A 17,824-nucleotide genomic window follows, 5' to 3' on the forward strand; every position below is an offset into this window, starting at 1 on the left:
CACGGAAAGTTGGGGTGTTTTTTGGTCAAAGGCCTCGCTGGTTACTTCAGCTGTTGGCAGGAATACCTCGAGTCATCCATTAGAGACCATGCTGGATCGTATTTGTACATTTGTATTTTTTACATAGGGGAGGAAAAAAGAGACAGCTGGCATTTATGTGACCACCCCAGGTAAGTAGGAAAATTCATAGAGGCTCGTAATTTACTGTAGATTTTCCTTTTTTAGATCAACCGTAGTACTTGTTGTTTTCCAGATACTAAAAGTGATACACCGGGCATCTGAGTATATTGCATTTTACCATATTAACTTTCTCTATTTTAATATTTTAATTTTAATAAAGACATAAGTGCTTTCAGATCTGCTACACTTGCTAGATTGTCTTCTCAAAGCTCAGTGACAAAAGTATATATTTAAAGAAATATATATATAAATATCTTGATAAATCATATTTATGTGAGTCATATGCAAATATTAAGGTTATTTTCTATTTATGCTGTTTTAATACTGCATTTAAACAGCTTTTCAGCATCTAATAAAGCTTCACTTTATGTGACAAAGACGAAGAAGACAAAGAATTGGAGATTAAAAAATGTGACAAATGAATTAAATTCGTCACTAAAAGTCCAAAACCTGGCATAGAAAAAAGCGTAGACAGTCACACCATCCACTCAGACAACAGATTGTTTCATTATTGACAGGCGTTAAACTCTGTCTGACAAATGCTTAACAGTTGTTAAGAAACTACAAACAAGATTAGTTCAGGACCAGGACATCACCTCATCAAAAAGTTAAACTGGTATCAAGCCCTCTTTGCAAGAAGATTTGCCTCATAGGACCAGCCTCTTACCAGCTGTTGCATGTTGATCACATCTACTGGTCACACACTCACACTTATTACATTAATGGAGTTGCTAATCCCACGATAAGCCTTTTTAACTGTTCGCCCAGGCAGATCAATCAAACGCTGAACACTGAAACGTATTTTTAACGGAACAAGTCAAAATGTTCAATCTTATTACACAGTCACTACTCTTTGTTTAAGTAGATAAAGCAGCTTTATAACTCACCTCCACGACAGGTATTTTTAGCTATATATTATTATTACTTATCACTTGTCTTTAAAGCCTTATTGTTGTTGTTTTTATTACTGATCTCTAGCTGATCTCAGGAGTTTTCCAACTTGCATTTTAATAAGAAATCTTTGAGTCTTACAAGTGCAGCAAAGCATGTTTGTGTTTCTTTGACAGCAGCCTGTATTTAACGGTAACTGTTCTATCTGTTGTTCCTGTCTTTAATGAAGAACCAATTAACAATTAGAGAGCTTTCCATAAATAAACAACAATCAAGGTCAAGGTCGTCTGTTAAAAACATTCAGTCACAGAGAGGCAGACATCCAGAAGACTTTTACAGAGAAAGAGGAAAATGGTAATGAGGAAAGTTTATTAATAACACAGTAGATCGTTTTCTTTTAGCACAGCAACAAAGCTTTCTCATATTTCCCCATGAACTCTTTACTCATGCTGGTCTTACACTAGCCAACTTCTGTCTATAAACACACACATGTAGATGCTACAGTATATGAGGACTATTTTATGTAATGACTTCCCTTTTTTGTACAAACTTTGTGAGTCTTGCACATGGGCATAGAACAGTGGTTCTCTACTCCCACCACCACGTTTCAGATTAAAATGTAATAACTTTGGACATCTGTTAGTTTACCACCGTACCACCCTGAGCTTGTCTGGTTTCATGAGCTAAGCGGGGTCGGGCCTGGTTAGTACGTGGATGGAAGACGTCTGTTACACATATTTATGTCCTGTGTGTCAGATGTATATTATTATTTCTTACCTATTTGATTAAATATAAAATTAAGTGTGAAATTTGGTACACGGTGTGGTAGTTCTTCAAGAAGGGGGATCGGAGAAAGTGTACCAGCTTTAGGGGATCGTGCTTCTCAGCCTCCCTGGGACTATGTCAGGGTACTGGAGACGAGTATCCACCTGGTACTCAAACCTCAGATTCTGGAGAAGCAGTTTTTGTCTCGGTCACAGAAACTGAGACCAGCTCTTCATCCTGTCAAGGATATTTAAGCGTGGATGGGACCAATGTTCCCTCTAATGTTTCATGTGTCTGAGAGAACACACAAACTCCCTGAGCGTCCCTTGGACCACTGTGAGCGACAGCAGACGTGTGCACTGTGGTCACGCCAGCATCGAATCCATCCAAGTTACATGGTTTATTAAAGTAATCAAATTACAGCATTTACATTTATGTTAGACTACCTTTAATTAACTGCTTTAGCCCACTTACAATGAAAATTTAAAAAATCTTGTTCCTGACCTGTGTAGCATGTTAACACTATTGGAAGGAAAAATAACTTGAACTCCAATTTTGAAAACACAACTTTCTTTATATTTTTTATAAAGCTCTGACTTGTATTATGAGTCTGTGGTCTGGGAGAGAGTCTGTAACTCTGTCTGCAAATACAGGATATAATGACCAATGTTGGGTAATTAATTATATAGTTACTTCTTCAAAAAAGTAACTGAGTTATGCAAACAAAGTGTTTTGCAGCTGTTTACCTAAAAATGCAGCCAAAACGTTTTTTTAAACAAACATTTCAAACTATCTACAGAACAATCAGCTGTTCTGCATCAAATCTGATGCCACACAAATTATTTGTGCCGCTCCAAAAAATAATTTCTGTCCACTATGAGATGAAGGAGAACAACAGCCTGATACCTGCAGGCCTGACAGCAGCAGATGTATCACTGCTGTAACACCTGTAACACTCAGCAGTCGCCTCATTGTTCTGACACACAACAAAACTACTGACTACACTACACACTAACTACACACTAACTACACAAGATTTGTGCTAAACGTCGCAAATCTCTCACATCTCAAACACGCCGTCACTCCTAAAACTTCCCCCTCCTTCCTAAACAACTAAATGCCATGTTGCCATATCATTCTTTGATTGGTCCATGTGGTACATTTTTGGACGAATAGGAAAGAGAGAGGGGGTGGGGGTTTGTCTTTGCTCACAGGCTTTCGAGCGTTTTCCTTATAAAACGCAGTTTTTACCGTTTCTTCCTGCAGTAAATATAAACAACGACAGTATTCAGGAAGAAAACCAAACATTGCAGATATTTTATCATAACTCTGGTTTTACGTGGCCGATCAACACAATTTAAAAACTGGTATAAAGTTCACACTTTGTCCGTCTATTGTTCCGTCTGTCCTGCTCACATCTCCAATGGTTGTACATGTTGTCATTAACGTGGCTTCACTCCACATCAGCCGCTTTGCTAAAACACCGGCACATAAGGACGCTGTCATAGCCTGTCAACCACGTTGATCAGCTGCGTATATACGAATGTGAATCGCATCATTGGCTGGACTTTGGGATAAGGCGGCATCGTTCTGATCCCATACGGGAGCAGCCAGTCACTGACTAACACTGCAGAACAGAATTGTTAAAGTATTCATTTTAATTTCAATTCAAGTTAGATTTTTTTTTTTTTGTGCGCAACGCAGATTTGCACAACATTGGATGGGAGTAGTAGTAGTACTAGTACCATTCAACCACATCCCTTAAGTTATTGTGCAGGGCGGGTGCTTTGGGAGTATGGGATATCATGCTCGTTGTTGCAAGCTATTTGTCCCTGCAACACCAGAGCTTGGTCTGCATTGGTCTGACTGGTTCTTGGTGGGTGTTGGACTCTCCCAGGGCTGCTCGTTGACACCAGTGCTCTGCATCATTTTTATGAACAGAATTGTAAGCACAGTCATGGGGCACATAGTGTCTGGTTCAGTTTTAGCTCTGGCAGATGACGTGGTTTTGTTGTTTCATGGAGTAATGACTGCCAGCTTGTACTGGAGTGGTTTGTGGCTGGATTGAGCTGTGCTCACCCACAGAGACAGGGTGTAGAGTCCAGATATTTGGGGTAGAGCCCGTGCTCTTCTGTGTCGACAGGAGGCAGTTGGGATGGGATGATGACCAGGGGCACCTCCTTTGTGGGGTGGGTAATGTCCCACCAGGCGGAGACCTCAGGGTAGACCCAGGATACGCTGGAGAGATGACATCTTTTGGTTGACTTGGATGGATATGCAACATACCAAAACAGACCTTTAAACAGATTGTAATAGGTGATTGTGGCACTGTTACTATTTTCAGGTGGTCTACTTTTTTTGGTTAGTCTTAACTACAGACATTGGTGATGCTAAATTAAAAGAAAAAAGAGTTTTTATTTTAAAAGCTCGTCCATGGCATCATGCAGAGTTTCAATGATTTGACATGAAATGATAATTTACTGTAATTCATAAATGAACTATAATATTTGGTCATCTGCCTCGAGATGCATATTAATGTCAGTGACTTCCATTCTTAATTCATATTTTCTAATGATGCTGACCCGCTGTTTGCCACTATAACACCTGTGTGTGAAAAAATATTGTTTACCGTGCAAATTTGAAATACATTTAAATCTCAAGGCTGTCATCATTATTGACGAGGACGCCTCATTAGTATGACTGAGCATAACCTCTCTGGGATTAATAAGTGCCTTTACAGAAACGGACCACACAATGTTTCATTGTTTAAATCTATATATATAGATATATATAAATATATAGAGATATATAAGTCCAATTGGACTTTTGGTTTACAAATTTCCACACTAAATGTTTTTCAGCAATTTAAAATTCTTTGCGCAACAAAAGACAATAAATCTTAGTGCTATTTTGTAAATTTACATGCATTCGCACAGTTTTTCATAGCGCAATCCCTGAATTTGATTTAGCTGCTGACCTAAACCAAAATGTTATTTTGGTTTTTGTGCAGGTATTCATTATTCTAAGTAAATCCCAAATAATTGCACTAATATGTGCCCTATCTTTCCATAAGCTGCACAGCAGGATCTAAATACACATTAGAGTCTTATTGGTGAAAAATCAGGGCCATGTGTTAAAACCCTTCTTAGAACCTTCTTAGTGTTGTAGTACTCACCAAGTGGCTTCAAGAATAAACTGACCTAAGGGAACTTGTTAGTCGGTTCTGTTAAAATACCCAGAGGATAAGCAATGGTCAAAATGTAAAGGCCAAGGTTATGAGGTTAGGAAAGGATCGCGGTTAAGATAATTCTTGTATCATATGCGACCCCTCCTCAGGCAGGTTTTTTAACCATTTGTGTTTTCGTGGACCAGCTTTTCTTTAGATTTGTGTGTGTGAGATGTTTCTTACAGTAGGTGCATCATGTAATGTCTTAATCTGTGACATCGCCACTGTCTGTGGTACATCACGGATTTGTGAAGTGTAAGATTAGAGCCCTATGTCGTCATAAATCTCTGCTTCCCAATTCGGCCGGGTGGTGGCGGGTGGGGCAGTTGCAAGGTGTTGTTTGTGGTCTGTGGATTTGTTGGATAAAGCGTTTGCTCCTAAGTACAGTCAACTCCATCAAGTCCTTTCAGATCAGGAGTTATTTTCTTCATTTCGTGGCTTGATGCCAGCTCAGGTTTTTCTTTTTTGAGAGCAGATAGTTCTCCGGGTAGACCCAGAAGTTTTTATGGTGCTCTGCTGAAGGTCTTCATCATGAACTATTGCATTCCGGACATGTACGAGATGCCTCACACCGGCGTCGGAAGCTATTCGGTGCAGGGAGGTGGGGAATATTGCATGTACTCGGACGAAGGGTCCGGGTATGGCAACTGTGAGCCTCAGCCCCTTCATCATCCACCCTGCATGGAGCAGGCTTGGTCCCCCAGCCAGCACTACTCGTGCTCCTACGCCGCGGGTCCTTCTGTTTTTAAGAGTGAGTTTTGCAGCATGGAGGTCCCTCTCAGTCACTTCCACCAGCCTGAGTACTTCCCCGAGATCAAACCTGAATTTTCACACCTGCGGTGGATGCAGAGTGCGCACAGAAAAGGTACGACATGCAGGCTGTGATTATTTAGCTCTTTAACAAAGTACCTGAGGGGCTGGAACTGCAGCTCGGACGTGTTCAGGTTGTTTAACTTGTTGAAGTTGCGAGTAACTTAAACAGTCTCCACTGTCTGTAATTAACTGGGTTTGTGTGTATGCATGTGTGTGTGTGTGTGTGTGTGTGCATCTGTGTGTGTGTGTGTGTGCACACATGTGTGTGTTTGAGTTTGAGTTTAGCTGTGTGTGTGTGTGTGTGTGTGTGTGTGTGTGTGTGTGTGTGTGTGTGTGTGTGTGCGCGCGTGTGTGTGTGTGCGTGCGTGTGTGTGTGTGTGTTTGTGTGTGCACTCATGTGTGTGTGTGTTTGAGTTTAGTTGTGTGTGTGTGTCTATAATATAACAGACTTGTAATACACTTGCTCAAACTGATAATTGGTCCTTCTTGATCATCGATCAATGATGTCTGGGATTTTCGAATTAAGTCCGATAAGCATAAATCCAAGACATAAGGCATCGTGCGCTGGTCTGTGATCAGGGCTTGTAGCTGTGTTTGATTGAGGTAGACGGGGTTCCTTATTGATTGCTGTTGAGGCAACAGAAGGCTGACAAAAGATATTGATCAGTTTGTTAACCTGCTGTCCTGGTGACAGAACTCACTCAACCCAATCTCAAATACAAGATAGACTCCACAATATTAGAGTCTACAAAGATTTTTCCATGAAGTGTGTTCGAAGCATCAGAGTTTACCTGCCACTCCACACTCTGCTGTTAGCAAGTGTGACCACCTACAGAAAAGAACAGGTTTTGGCAGTTTGCTGATCTAGAGCATTCAGGTAACTACTAAAACAATTCCACAGGTTCCCAAGAGCCAAGGTCTCAACAAATTCACCCCATGGTCAAACTACGCAATATTCAGAAAATGCCAAAAATCCAAGACCAACATCTCAGACTCTGCAGGCTTCAGTTAGCATGTTCATAGCAGTAGAATTAGAAAGAGACTGAACAACTATCGCTTGTTTGTAAGCGTTGCCAGAAGAAAGCCTCTAAAATAACATGACAGCATGGCTTAGACTTAGGAACAAACCTCAACACCTCAAGAACTTTGCAAAGCAGCGATGTCTGGAGATAAAGCACCTTGTTTGGAGAAAACCAAACACAGCAGGGCAGTACAAATGCTGCATAGCAACTGTCAAGGACAGCCGTGGAGCAGTAATGATTTTGGACTCGTTTAGCAGCCACAGATCCTGAATACGTTATAGTCTCTGAGCTGACCATGAACGTCTCTGTATACCAAAGTATTCCAGACTCAAGCTAAAGCTAAGGCCTTGGGGGGAGTGGTGCCTGATCAAAATCTAGACCTCAACTCAGTGTCAGAGCTGTGCATGAAAACTTCCCTGCAAATCTCAACAAAGTGAAGAAATATTATAAAGAAGATGGGCCAGCGACAGACGTGCCCACTGCTGAGTCATGGGGGGTGTAGTTTTTAACAGGACTACAACGAGTCATGTTACATCATTCTGTAGTGTGTATTTTATGCAAATGCACACATTCATTCATATATATGTGTGTGTGAGTGTGTATACATTTATTTTTTTACTACTGTGCAAAGAATAGTACATTGCCCCAATTTTAATTAAAATCTAATAAAAAATGAATGTGTTTGGACAAACATTGTGAATGGCAGTCGTCAAATTTACTTGACATTCGTTTGCCTTATTTTTAAAATTAAAACAAACAATCCAGTTGTCTCCTTCTTTTCTCTCTAGGGTACATACCAAGTTACCTGGACAAGGATGAGCTATGCGTAGTGTGTGGGGACAAAGCTACAGGCTACCACTATCGCTGTATTACCTGTGAAGGTTGCAAGGTAAACCATCTGACCACATGGCCTCAGCCTTCGCCGTCTCCCTTTTCTGATCACGTCGCCTTCTGTTTTCTAGGGATTCTTCAGGCGGACAATCCAGAAGAATCTCAATCCAACTTACGCCTGTAAGTACGAGGGCAAATGTGTTATTGACAAAGTGACCAGGAACCAGTGCCAGGAATGTCGCTTCAAGAAGTGCATTGCAGTGGGAATGGCAACAGACTGTAAGTGGCCTCAGTAACAGGATATTTGACTCTTGTCTTTATATCTTTTATGTCACTTTTGCATTTCTGCTGTTCTTCAATTGGAAAAAAAGAATTCTGACATTTATTTACAAAAACAACGACATTTATAAAGAAAGTGCAGAATTAGTAACAAAATCAACAAAGAAAAGTTGGATTTAAAGAAAGTTCATCAGGGTTTGTCATCACCTGAAATATATTTACTCCAAATAAAAGCAGTGATGATTTTTCACCACATGGAAAAACAAATAATGGTCTCCATATTCACGTTTTGTTTGATTGTGCCTTTCACATTTTTCATACAATGGAAAGTTTGCTTTCATGTGTGGGTCATTTGACTCTAAAGCCTCCTGCTACATTGTATCTGTATCATTTTCTGAAAGTCCAAAACAAAACGGTTCAAAACACAAGAACAATCATGAAGCATGAACAAGTGTCACCTCAGCGGGATGTCATGTTCTGTGTTGGAACAACTCTGCACCTCAGCGAGTCATCATTTTATGCCCCCCTACCCTCCCCCCTCCTCTCCCTCTTTCCTTTTCCTTCCCGTCTACTCTCTTGGCCTCCCTTGGCCCCCTGCTGACCCCCTTTATTTGCCCCAGTGGTGTTGGATGACAGCAAGCGGCTGGCCAAGCGGAAGCTAATCGAGGAGAACCGGGAGCGCCGTCGGAGGGAGGAACTGCAGAAGACGGCGTGGGACCGACTGGAGCCCACCCAAGAGGAGTGGGACCTCATCCGTATGGTGACCGAAGCCCATATGGCCACAAACGCCCAGGGCAACCACTGGAAGCAGAAGCGGAAATTCCTGGTGAGACATCGTCCTCCTCCTCCTTCCCTCCTCACCAAAGCCTTGATTGTATCGATTACTGTGCCCTGTTCAAACCACCAACCCCCCTGACCCCCACCTACCTCCCCCTCCCGCCCATCTCAGCCCGCTTCCAACCCGTCCCAGCCCCCTTCCACTTCATGTCCCCTTCTCCTCCTCTTCCACCACCACCACCATTGTTCCACTGTTCCCTATGTTAATATGTCCATGTGTTTTTTTGTATCTCCTTGTAGAGTGGGGAGAATTAGCTGGACGATGGAGAAAAGTGTTTCCTCAACGCAGCAGCACTAATTTATATTGGAACATCTTACTCTTGTCTTATGTTTTGCCGAGCAGCAACTCTTAATTGCTAATACTAATGACTTGCTTTTTTTCGTGCTGTTTAATTTTCCTCTCTTTCTGTTTGTAGCTTTTGATTTCACACCTCACTCTGTTTTTGACTAATTTTGCTTTTTCTGTTAAGTTTGATTACTCTGTCCGGACTGAGAGTCTGTCAGCTGTTTGTTGGCGTTATACTGAGTTTCTATGGCACGATTAAAGGGAACGCTCATTAATCGCAGAATTATTTGATCGGCAGGGTTTGGCAAAAAAAGAAGGCTTATTTTTCAGGATACTGGGGAAACGGGGAAAAGACTTTCCCTGCAGCAACATGAACACAGCCTAATCTGTCTGCAAACTTTCATGGCCGCATCTGTTGTTTTTCATGCAATTTGTTTCAAAAAGTGTTGAAAACGTGACCAAAGATTTGATTGAGGTCTCATACAAAGATCCAATGAAGAGCGTTCCCGAGGACCCGTTTGATCCGTGGTCCCGAGTCTTGCTGTGGAAACTTGTGTCCTATTTCTGTCTTTACCTGTTTTCTGTCTGCGCACTCTTTCATCTGTCTTCAGTTTTAACTTGTTTTATTTTAGTTGGCTTGACACGGATTCTTCATTGAAACTTCACGATTCCTGTTGATTATCCAACAGGTCGAGGAAGCAATGCTTCTTAATGAAATAACATGTAATTTATTCTATACTTCTGACCAGAGTGCAGCGGGGGTGAAGGAAGCTAAGGTAAGACACACAGATACACGGTTCAGTTGAGCCTAACGACGGGTTTTCAGCCATTTACATGTAAAACGATGGATAAATAACAAATGATGCGATGAAACCAGCTGATGTCCACTCCTCGTTCTTTCAGCCTGAGGATATTGGTCAAGCGTCCACGGATAATGCACCTGAAGGAAGTAAAGTGGACATAGAAGCCTTCAGTCAGTTTACAAAAATTATCACCCCTGCCATAACCCGAGTGGTGGACTTTGCCAAAAAACTGCCTATGTTCTGTGAGGTAGGTTTGTTTGAGTGGAAAGGGTGAGTGTGAATGTGTCACTGAGTGGTTAAAGCTGTATATTCAGACTGAATATGAATCTTTCACAGTCTTTGACATAATGGAAGTTCCACCTGTCCCTAAATAAGCCGTTCTTCTCTTTAACCCAGCTGCCTTGTGAAGACCAGATCATCCTGTTGAAAGGCTGTTGCATGGAGATCATGTCGCTGCGGGCTGCTGTTCGCTACGATCCAGAAAGCGAGACCCTCACACTCAACGGCGAGATGGCAGTGACACGAGGTCAGCTCAAGAACGGAGGCTTGGGCGTCGTCTCAGACGCCATCTTTGACCTTGGCGTGTCGCTGTCCTCCTTTAACTTGGATGACTCTGAGGTGGCTCTTCTGCAAGCTGTTATCCTGCTTTCATCCGGTAATCGCCTAGAGTGCACACTTACCCGAGTACATAAGAGGTTATTAAAGGGTTTTCTTTCTCGCTCTTCTAGGTCTCGCTCTGTTTTAGCACAGCGGTGTTACTGCGTTCTTATTACACCGTTGGTAACGTCGGCTTACAGGGAACAGATTTTTAGGAAGTACAACAGCGTGAATCTGCAGCTGCACAGCTTGTGTGAATACTTGGTTTTGACATGAAATCTATATCAAACCACAGTTTAATCAATTAATCACCGTAATCATTGTGAGGGGCTTTGGCCTGTTAGCTTGTTTCTGGCTCCACTGGCATTTCTCTGTAATACTCTCATCGAAGATCAATACTCGTGTGCTTTATGGTGCAGACCCATCTGTCCTGACACTTTACAGTATCCACTGACGGTTAGATAACGCTGCTATTGGGGCAACGAATCGCTTTGGGATAGAAAGTTAATTATTTGTGTTTATTGATCATCTTTAAAAAAATTTGTTTCGTACTATTTGTACCAAAAAAGAAAAATAATTGTGAGTACTACAATAAATAATAACTGACACTGTAGTGTATCCACAGCTGCGCCTGTGTTTAACTCATTTTCAGTCAAGGCATGAACACAATGTATTTGTACTGGATCTTTATTTTGGACATGTTTAAATAGTATAACAACAACAACAGAGAAAAAACAGACAAACAAAACAATAATAATTATAAATAACTTACATGTTCAAAAACGAGCAGGAAGCAGCATGAGCTCATTTAATCCAACCTCCTGTTCATGCCGTCTCCATCACAAGTTCTTCATTATAATTTCAGACATGTATTTTTTTATAACCTCGGTAACACGTATAAAGATATATATGTTTACAGATATATCTACTTATATAAACCACACACCTGATCAGAGCCCTACCTCCACCACATTTGTTCCAAATCATCCCAAATAATACAGGAATTGACAAATACAGCAACCAGGTGATTCTCCATAAAAAGATTTTGACTGAAACTGTGCGCGGTGTGCAGCGTGTCCTTAAAAACAACGAGGACAAAAGAAGAAGAACAGTATTTGACAGTTGTGTTAAGGCTGCTTCTTCATGCACAGGGCTTCATCACAGAAGAAGAAGCCATGCTAAGTAAGGGAAACAGGAGGAATAGGCTCAGATATGCCAAATACACAATAACTGGGTGGAAGGAGGTGAGGGAGCATCCACACAGCAGCCAGTGGTGTTGGAGATCCAGTTAAGTCAGATTTGGATCCAACTGGGATGATCTTCATATTCCAGTATGACAGTGATCCCAAACACATAATCAAATCAGTCATAGATAGACCCTTGTGAGTTGTAATTAAGCTATTGTAAGCCATCCTTCCTATTAGCAAAGGAAGACGAAGGGTTATCAGGTTTCTCTCAGCACTGTTCCTCAGGGACAAACGCTTTACAGCTCTGCAGGACGCTGCATAACAACACTGTTGGTGTGCTTGTGTCTTCAGATCGTCCAGGCCTAACTAGTGTGGAGCGAATCGAGCGTTGCCAAGAGGAGTTCCTGTTGGCCTTTGAACATTATATCAACTACCGCAAACACAAAGTGGCACATTTCTGGCCCAAGCTGCTAATGAAGGTGACGGACCTGCGGATGATCGGCACCTGCCACGCCAGCCGATTCCTCCACATGAAAGTGGAGTGTCCCACCGAGCTGTTCCCTCCTCTGTTTCTGGAGGTCTTCGAGGACTGACCAGTGGATTTCTGTGTGTGTGTGCGTGCGTGTGTGTGCGCCTGGGCACCCTGGTGGTCTCAGGGGTGGAACCAGCAGAAAGCCCGTCACAACGAACCTTCTAACAGCACTACTGAGTGTCACTTCATTCCACCTTAGAGTAGCTCTCTGGTCTATTTTTGGATGAAACCATTCCTGACAGTGCGGGTACATGTGAATAGCTTTTTGACTTTTCTGGTTTGTTCTGTTATTGTTGTCATGGATATAACATCTCACCTCAGATTTGACTCTAGGTTTTTTGTTTTCATTATTGCATCATGGTAATCTTATCAACACTTGTTTGTTCGTTAGAAGCCAAGCACATGTTGTATATTCCTTCCTTTATGTTGAAATACTCGGCTGCTCGCCTCATCCACGACACGAGACGCCGTCAGCAAACCCGCTCCACTTTACCGCATTAATATATCAACCTTCGTCCATCTGGTGAGTGTCCAGTCTGTCCGGTGCCTCGCCATCCTACTGTGACCGTTAAAAACGCGTACTCTAACGGACGGCAGCTCGCAGGTGTCTGCAAGTCTCTCGGCAGCCGCACATTACGAGGTTAAGTTGCAACGCTGCATTCCAGAGCTGTCGGAAAAACAAACGTCAGCTCGAGACACGCTCCGAGCGAGAAACCTGAGCAGGATTTTGCAATATTAAAGGGGACCTGTGTGTCTTTTCTCAGTTGATGTTGCAATGCTGATTGTTCCTATTAAACATGACCAAAGTTTCAAATCATTTACTAAATATATGTAAAAACAATCCCAGCACTTGGACTGCTATTAAATCGAGGTTTCCAAAGGTTTTTCTCGCACCTTCTGTGGCACTCGTTTGCTGCAGGCAGTAGAGCTCGTCCTGAGCCAGGCTTCCCGAAGCCGTCCTATTGGAAGAAAGTGGCTCGTTAGGTAAGGCGAACCTTAACGAGGCAGAGCTAAACAGGATGCTTTTAGTCAAAGGATAAACCGACAGTCTGCATGACGCACAAATCTAAGGACACTAGTCTGTTGGAGTGTCTCTACTAGAGTAATGAGTCCCCTCAAACTTCACACGGTGGCAGTGCACACTGCAAACACAACTTCTCTCTGGCCCTTCACACACACACACACGCTGGGCTTTCAGCTAACAGTAAGTCTACTTACTCAACCCTTAAAATGATATGTGGCATTTTGCAGGATATTGCATAAATACTGTTGCACTACAGCAGCATATATGGGCCAGCAAAATAGTCAAAGGTCAGCTCTCTGTTTATGAGCAGGAAGCATCTTTGTGTCTGGTTGAAAGCAAAGAATGTTTATGAAATCAGAGTGTGGACACTAATAAACTGAGAGAGTGTCTCTCGCTTGTTGTTAATTGCCTTTGGACTTATTGTCAGACAACATGATATGACCGGTGCTTTGATACTTTATAGACTAACGATTAATTAGCACAACCTTAAAGCATTTCATATGCAACTCTGACAGATTAACTGAAAATGCAGAGGTTCTGTGCGTTCAAACCTGTACAGTGCAAAAAATCTTGCTCGAGTTTCTGTTTGTTTGTCTTTATTTCGACAAGAAACAAAACGACGAAACAACAAAACCAAAACTGCGACGTAGTCGTGAGCGACAGTGAATGGAATGCAGAAGCAGCATTAAAATGAGCCGCTCGTCGTGCCGGAGACTCGTCACACGGTGGCACTGAGGCCAGGATCGTCTGTGTGTCACAGTACTGCATGTTGTGCCAAAACCAGGTGAACAATGCCCTCACTGCATCCTCCCTCCACTTCCTTAGTTGAGTATAAATTGGCTCCCTGTTGGTCCACACACAGGCTGTCCTATTTGCTGTGTTTCAGTCTGCGGTTGGAACTTCAACTATAAGACCAGCATTAGATTTCAGTGTTTCATCTCAGCCATGTTGCCTCAAAGTCAAATAATTAGTCAGCATTTTTTCTGTTTGTTTAGTGTCTCCGTGAGTGGACGTGGGCTTTCTATTAAAACAGTGAAGTCATGGTGCTATGGTGAGTTGGGGCTATGGCTGATTGAAGCGTATTGTTATTTACATGTGTGAATAAGAGCCCGGCACCCTCGCAGGATGGCATGCATATAGTACAGTAACACACATGCACATATACAGAATGTACAGTACATCTGTGCAGCTGTTGTGCAGCAACTGATCAGCCACAACAATAAGACTGGCACAGATGCTGGGTCCCACTCGGGTACTGGCAGTGGTTTTTGGAGTGCGCCTCTGTCTGCCTCGGTTGGAGGGTTGGTAAATGGGAGGGTTTACCAGCAGAGAAGACCAGTGTTCACCTGTAACTGGTTTTAGTGATGTGGCTGATTGCTGTATCGCTCACACAGATAACACATGGGTCCGACTCCACGACTGTGACCGACCGGTGGCATTCGGAGGCCAAGTAAACTGTATGCTTCGCCATCACCAAGGTACACTGACGAGGCTGGTGAGATTGTGAAAAGTAGAGCTCTTTCTTTGTTCTTTAGCCTCTGGTTTTGTTTCGTTTCTTGAAAAAGCCTCGGTATGGTATTGCCGTTTGCAATCTGACAGACCTCGGCTCTTTATATTTCGCTTTTTCGAGCTTCACACTACTCCTCAAAGCAGCTTGTATTTTATTTTGTTTCTTCTCATTTCTGTGAAGTGATGCCTTTTTATCAAAGCAATAGAATTGCTGCAGTGTTTGAATGACCCGGACCTCACACATATACACCTCGCAAACTGTACAGATTCAGATAAATGCACAGACAATCAGAGGGAGAGGCACCCGAGCTCAGGCTGGTCCCCGTCGACATGAAGGGCCGGGCCGGGCCCCGCTGAGACGGAGCCATTCAGAAACGTAACTGTTGGCCACGTTTACATGCACCCCTGCGTCTGCAGCCAACGAAAGACTTTGTTATGTGAAGAAGCCTTCAACGAAAGCTGTCAGAACACGCATCCAACATCAACGAGCTAGACTCATTAACGTAACATCACCTGTTTTTCTAATGAAATGAATGTCTTCATGTCTCAGTAGCAGGGGCTGGCTGCACAAACACATCAGAAGTTGGCTGACTATCTAATGTTCAACCCAACAGTCCCAGGATCTCAGCTCAGGACCTCAATGTCCCTTTGGTGTGCTTCTATTGGTTAGAACATGTAGATTGAACAAAGTCATGTAAAAAGCATCATTTTTATGCGGTAAACATGGTTTGTTGTTGCACGTTCCCAGTTCCCAGTAGACTTTTAGTCTAGTCTCAGGAATTTGGCAGTGTAACTTTTCAGACATTCAGCTAAAGTAGCAGCAACTATTGTTTGCAGCCCGAAAAACAAAAAGCTGTGTTTGCTCTTGATTTGGCCTGCCAGTCCTCCACCAGGATAGTTGTTGGGCTGTAATTAGCCGCTACCTCATGAGCGGGGAATTTTGGCCTGGGAATCAAAACTGGAACTTTGTTACTGCTGTCAAATGTAATAACAGTTCCCGAGTTTGTGCAGATGATTCTGTTTTCCTGTGCAGGTAAAGAGACACTAAGAAAGCTGCACAGATTTTAACCACTGAAAGTCCAAAATTAGGTGATTAACAGCTTTATGTTTAATGTGTTTTTGTAGCGTGCAGTAGATTGAACGAAGGTTTCTTTAACAGGCTGATGATATTTCTGTGAAACCACACCCCCTCTCTGAAGCTGCCCGACAGTGCAGTCATTCTCTTTGTGGCTTCATGTTCAGGATACTCATCATAAGCATAAAATGAGCCACTGTGTGATCAGGACAGTGACAGCCGTCAGTTTCTTTCACATCAGCCCGTGTTCCTCCTTACTTTCTAGTTTGTTGCATTTTTCAATTTGCTGACTTCAGCTACAACGAGGGGATTACTGAGACCACCTCCCTCATGCTAAACATACAGTTTGAATATTGCCCGATGGTTTATAGGTCAGTGTGGAGTAGCTTAACACAAAGAAGAAGAAGAGATGAAAGTCAGAGCGTGGCAGGCTTACTCGTTGGAGGCAAAACATAAAGGCAAGGGTGGCTCAAAACTTTTGCACAGTACTGTATCTAAAGCCTAGCCCTGTGATTGGATGGATGGAGCCAGCCTGTCTGTGCAGCCAGCCCCGTTGTCAGAGAATGAACTTGAAGGTAGAGACGTCTCACAGTTATCATAAAAGTCACATAGATACTGTAAAACGAATGCAGGTCACAGTTAAAGAACTGCTGAAAAACACAATAATCATGAAGAAGAAACAGTGTGAAACAGTGACCTGGATAAAAACAATGAGGAGGGCATTATTTGGTTTCTGTAAAAAAAATATATAAATAACCTGTCAGTAATACTTTCACTCATAAATGTAATAAAGTCGAGCAGTTCATAACAATAAACCTGTCAGTTTTATGGTTGAGGCAAATGATGGCCTTGATGTAGTAATATATCATCAAACCTGTAAAGTTACTTCAGTCTGTGGGCGCTCTAATATGAATCCTGAAAGTTTAGCTTAAAAAGCTGGAGAGCAGCCGGGCTCTTTGACAGCTCCTACCCACGTTCCTCTGGGTTCTCCCGATGACTTTGTTGGCATGTTGATCAGTTATCTGAGCGTTTTACTGAAAAAAGCACTGAAGAGGAAGTGAAACCAAAACAAGGAGTTAAAACTTGCAAAGATCTGCAACAGTCAAATAGTTCACAGCAGGATGATGAATGCAGCTTTAATCCAAAATAATCTACATGTTTTTTTACACTTTGATACATAGTTTCACTTTTTTTTTTCCTTTTTTGCGGGACGGCTGTAAATTGGGTATCTTGTATCCTGGCTGTGTTCACTGAGCACATACGCAGAGCTGTGGTGCACGTAAACGTCGTCATTGCTCACCGCTGGTTAGGAACATGTTCATTTTACCTGAGGAGGTGAACGTTGGCCGTGATCTCTCCCGTGAGTTGTTGCTCGTAAGGTTTCTCAGTTACAACCAATAACAAGAGTTGCGCCATAGAGAAGCTATTTTACAGTACAAAGGAAAAGGATGTATATTTTCAGACTGCAGATTTTTTTTACGGATGTTAGCATAATATGAACATATTGTTTTTGCATAGTGTTAAAAAGATACAGTGTTGCTCTCAAATGTATTTCCACGTCTGATGGAGACATATTTAAAAAAAAAAACAAATGATAAAAACAGTTAAATTAGCTGGATTCATGTCCAAAAGAAACCACACATGAGCACATTTAGGGACAGCGTGGTCAGAAGGAGGCGGTCATCCACAGTCGGCACAGATTTCTCTTCTCTCCTTGTGTGTTTGAGTGTCTTCTTGTTTAAGTCATCTGTTTAATGCAAACCGGGAATTCGACCAGGAGGTGCAGAGAGATGTGAAAGTGAATCTGTGGCAGAAAAAAAGGAAGAACAAAGAATATTGTGTTCCTCAAACGGCTGTTGGACATTTTCAACTTGGAGGACTGATGATTTTGATTTTGCCTGACGGGGGATGATTGCAGAATTTGTGATTTGGGTCTTAAGAATAAAGATGGTTTTGAGAGAATTTGA

At 42.3% G+C, this 17,824-nt stretch overlaps 1 protein-coding gene across 3 annotated transcripts in view; it reads left to right on the plus strand.

Annotated features, from left to right (window-relative positions):
- thrb (thyroid hormone receptor beta) overlaps positions 1-17,824 on the plus strand; it is a 109,254-nt gene extending 91,430 nt beyond the window's left edge. Inside the window, exons 1-8 of one of the 3 annotated variants that reach the window (XM_040002578.1) lie at positions 5,380-5,927; positions 7,686-7,786; positions 7,860-8,007; positions 8,628-8,833; positions 9,880-9,906; positions 10,034-10,180; positions 10,330-10,588; positions 12,069-17,824. In XM_040002578.1, the coding sequence (XP_039858512.1) occupies positions 5,594-5,927; positions 7,686-7,786; positions 7,860-8,007; positions 8,628-8,833; positions 9,880-9,906; positions 10,034-10,180; positions 10,330-10,588; positions 12,069-12,310 (1,464 nt within the window). In that variant the 5' untranslated portion in view covers positions 5,380-5,593 and the 3' untranslated portion in view covers positions 12,311-17,824. Of the gene's footprint in view, positions 1-5,379; positions 5,928-7,685; positions 7,787-7,859; positions 8,008-8,627; positions 8,834-9,819; positions 9,907-10,033; positions 10,181-10,329; positions 10,589-12,068 lie in introns of those variants that run through there. The other 2 variants (XM_040002576.1, XM_040002577.1) reach the window with 2 other exon arrangements.

The sequence above is a fragment of the Simochromis diagramma genome, unplaced genomic scaffold (genome assembly GCF_900408965.1).
Source record: "Simochromis diagramma unplaced genomic scaffold, fSimDia1.1 OVJJ01000449.1, whole genome shotgun sequence".
NCBI classification, from domain to species: domain Eukaryota; kingdom Metazoa; phylum Chordata; class Actinopteri; order Cichliformes; family Cichlidae; genus Simochromis; species Simochromis diagramma.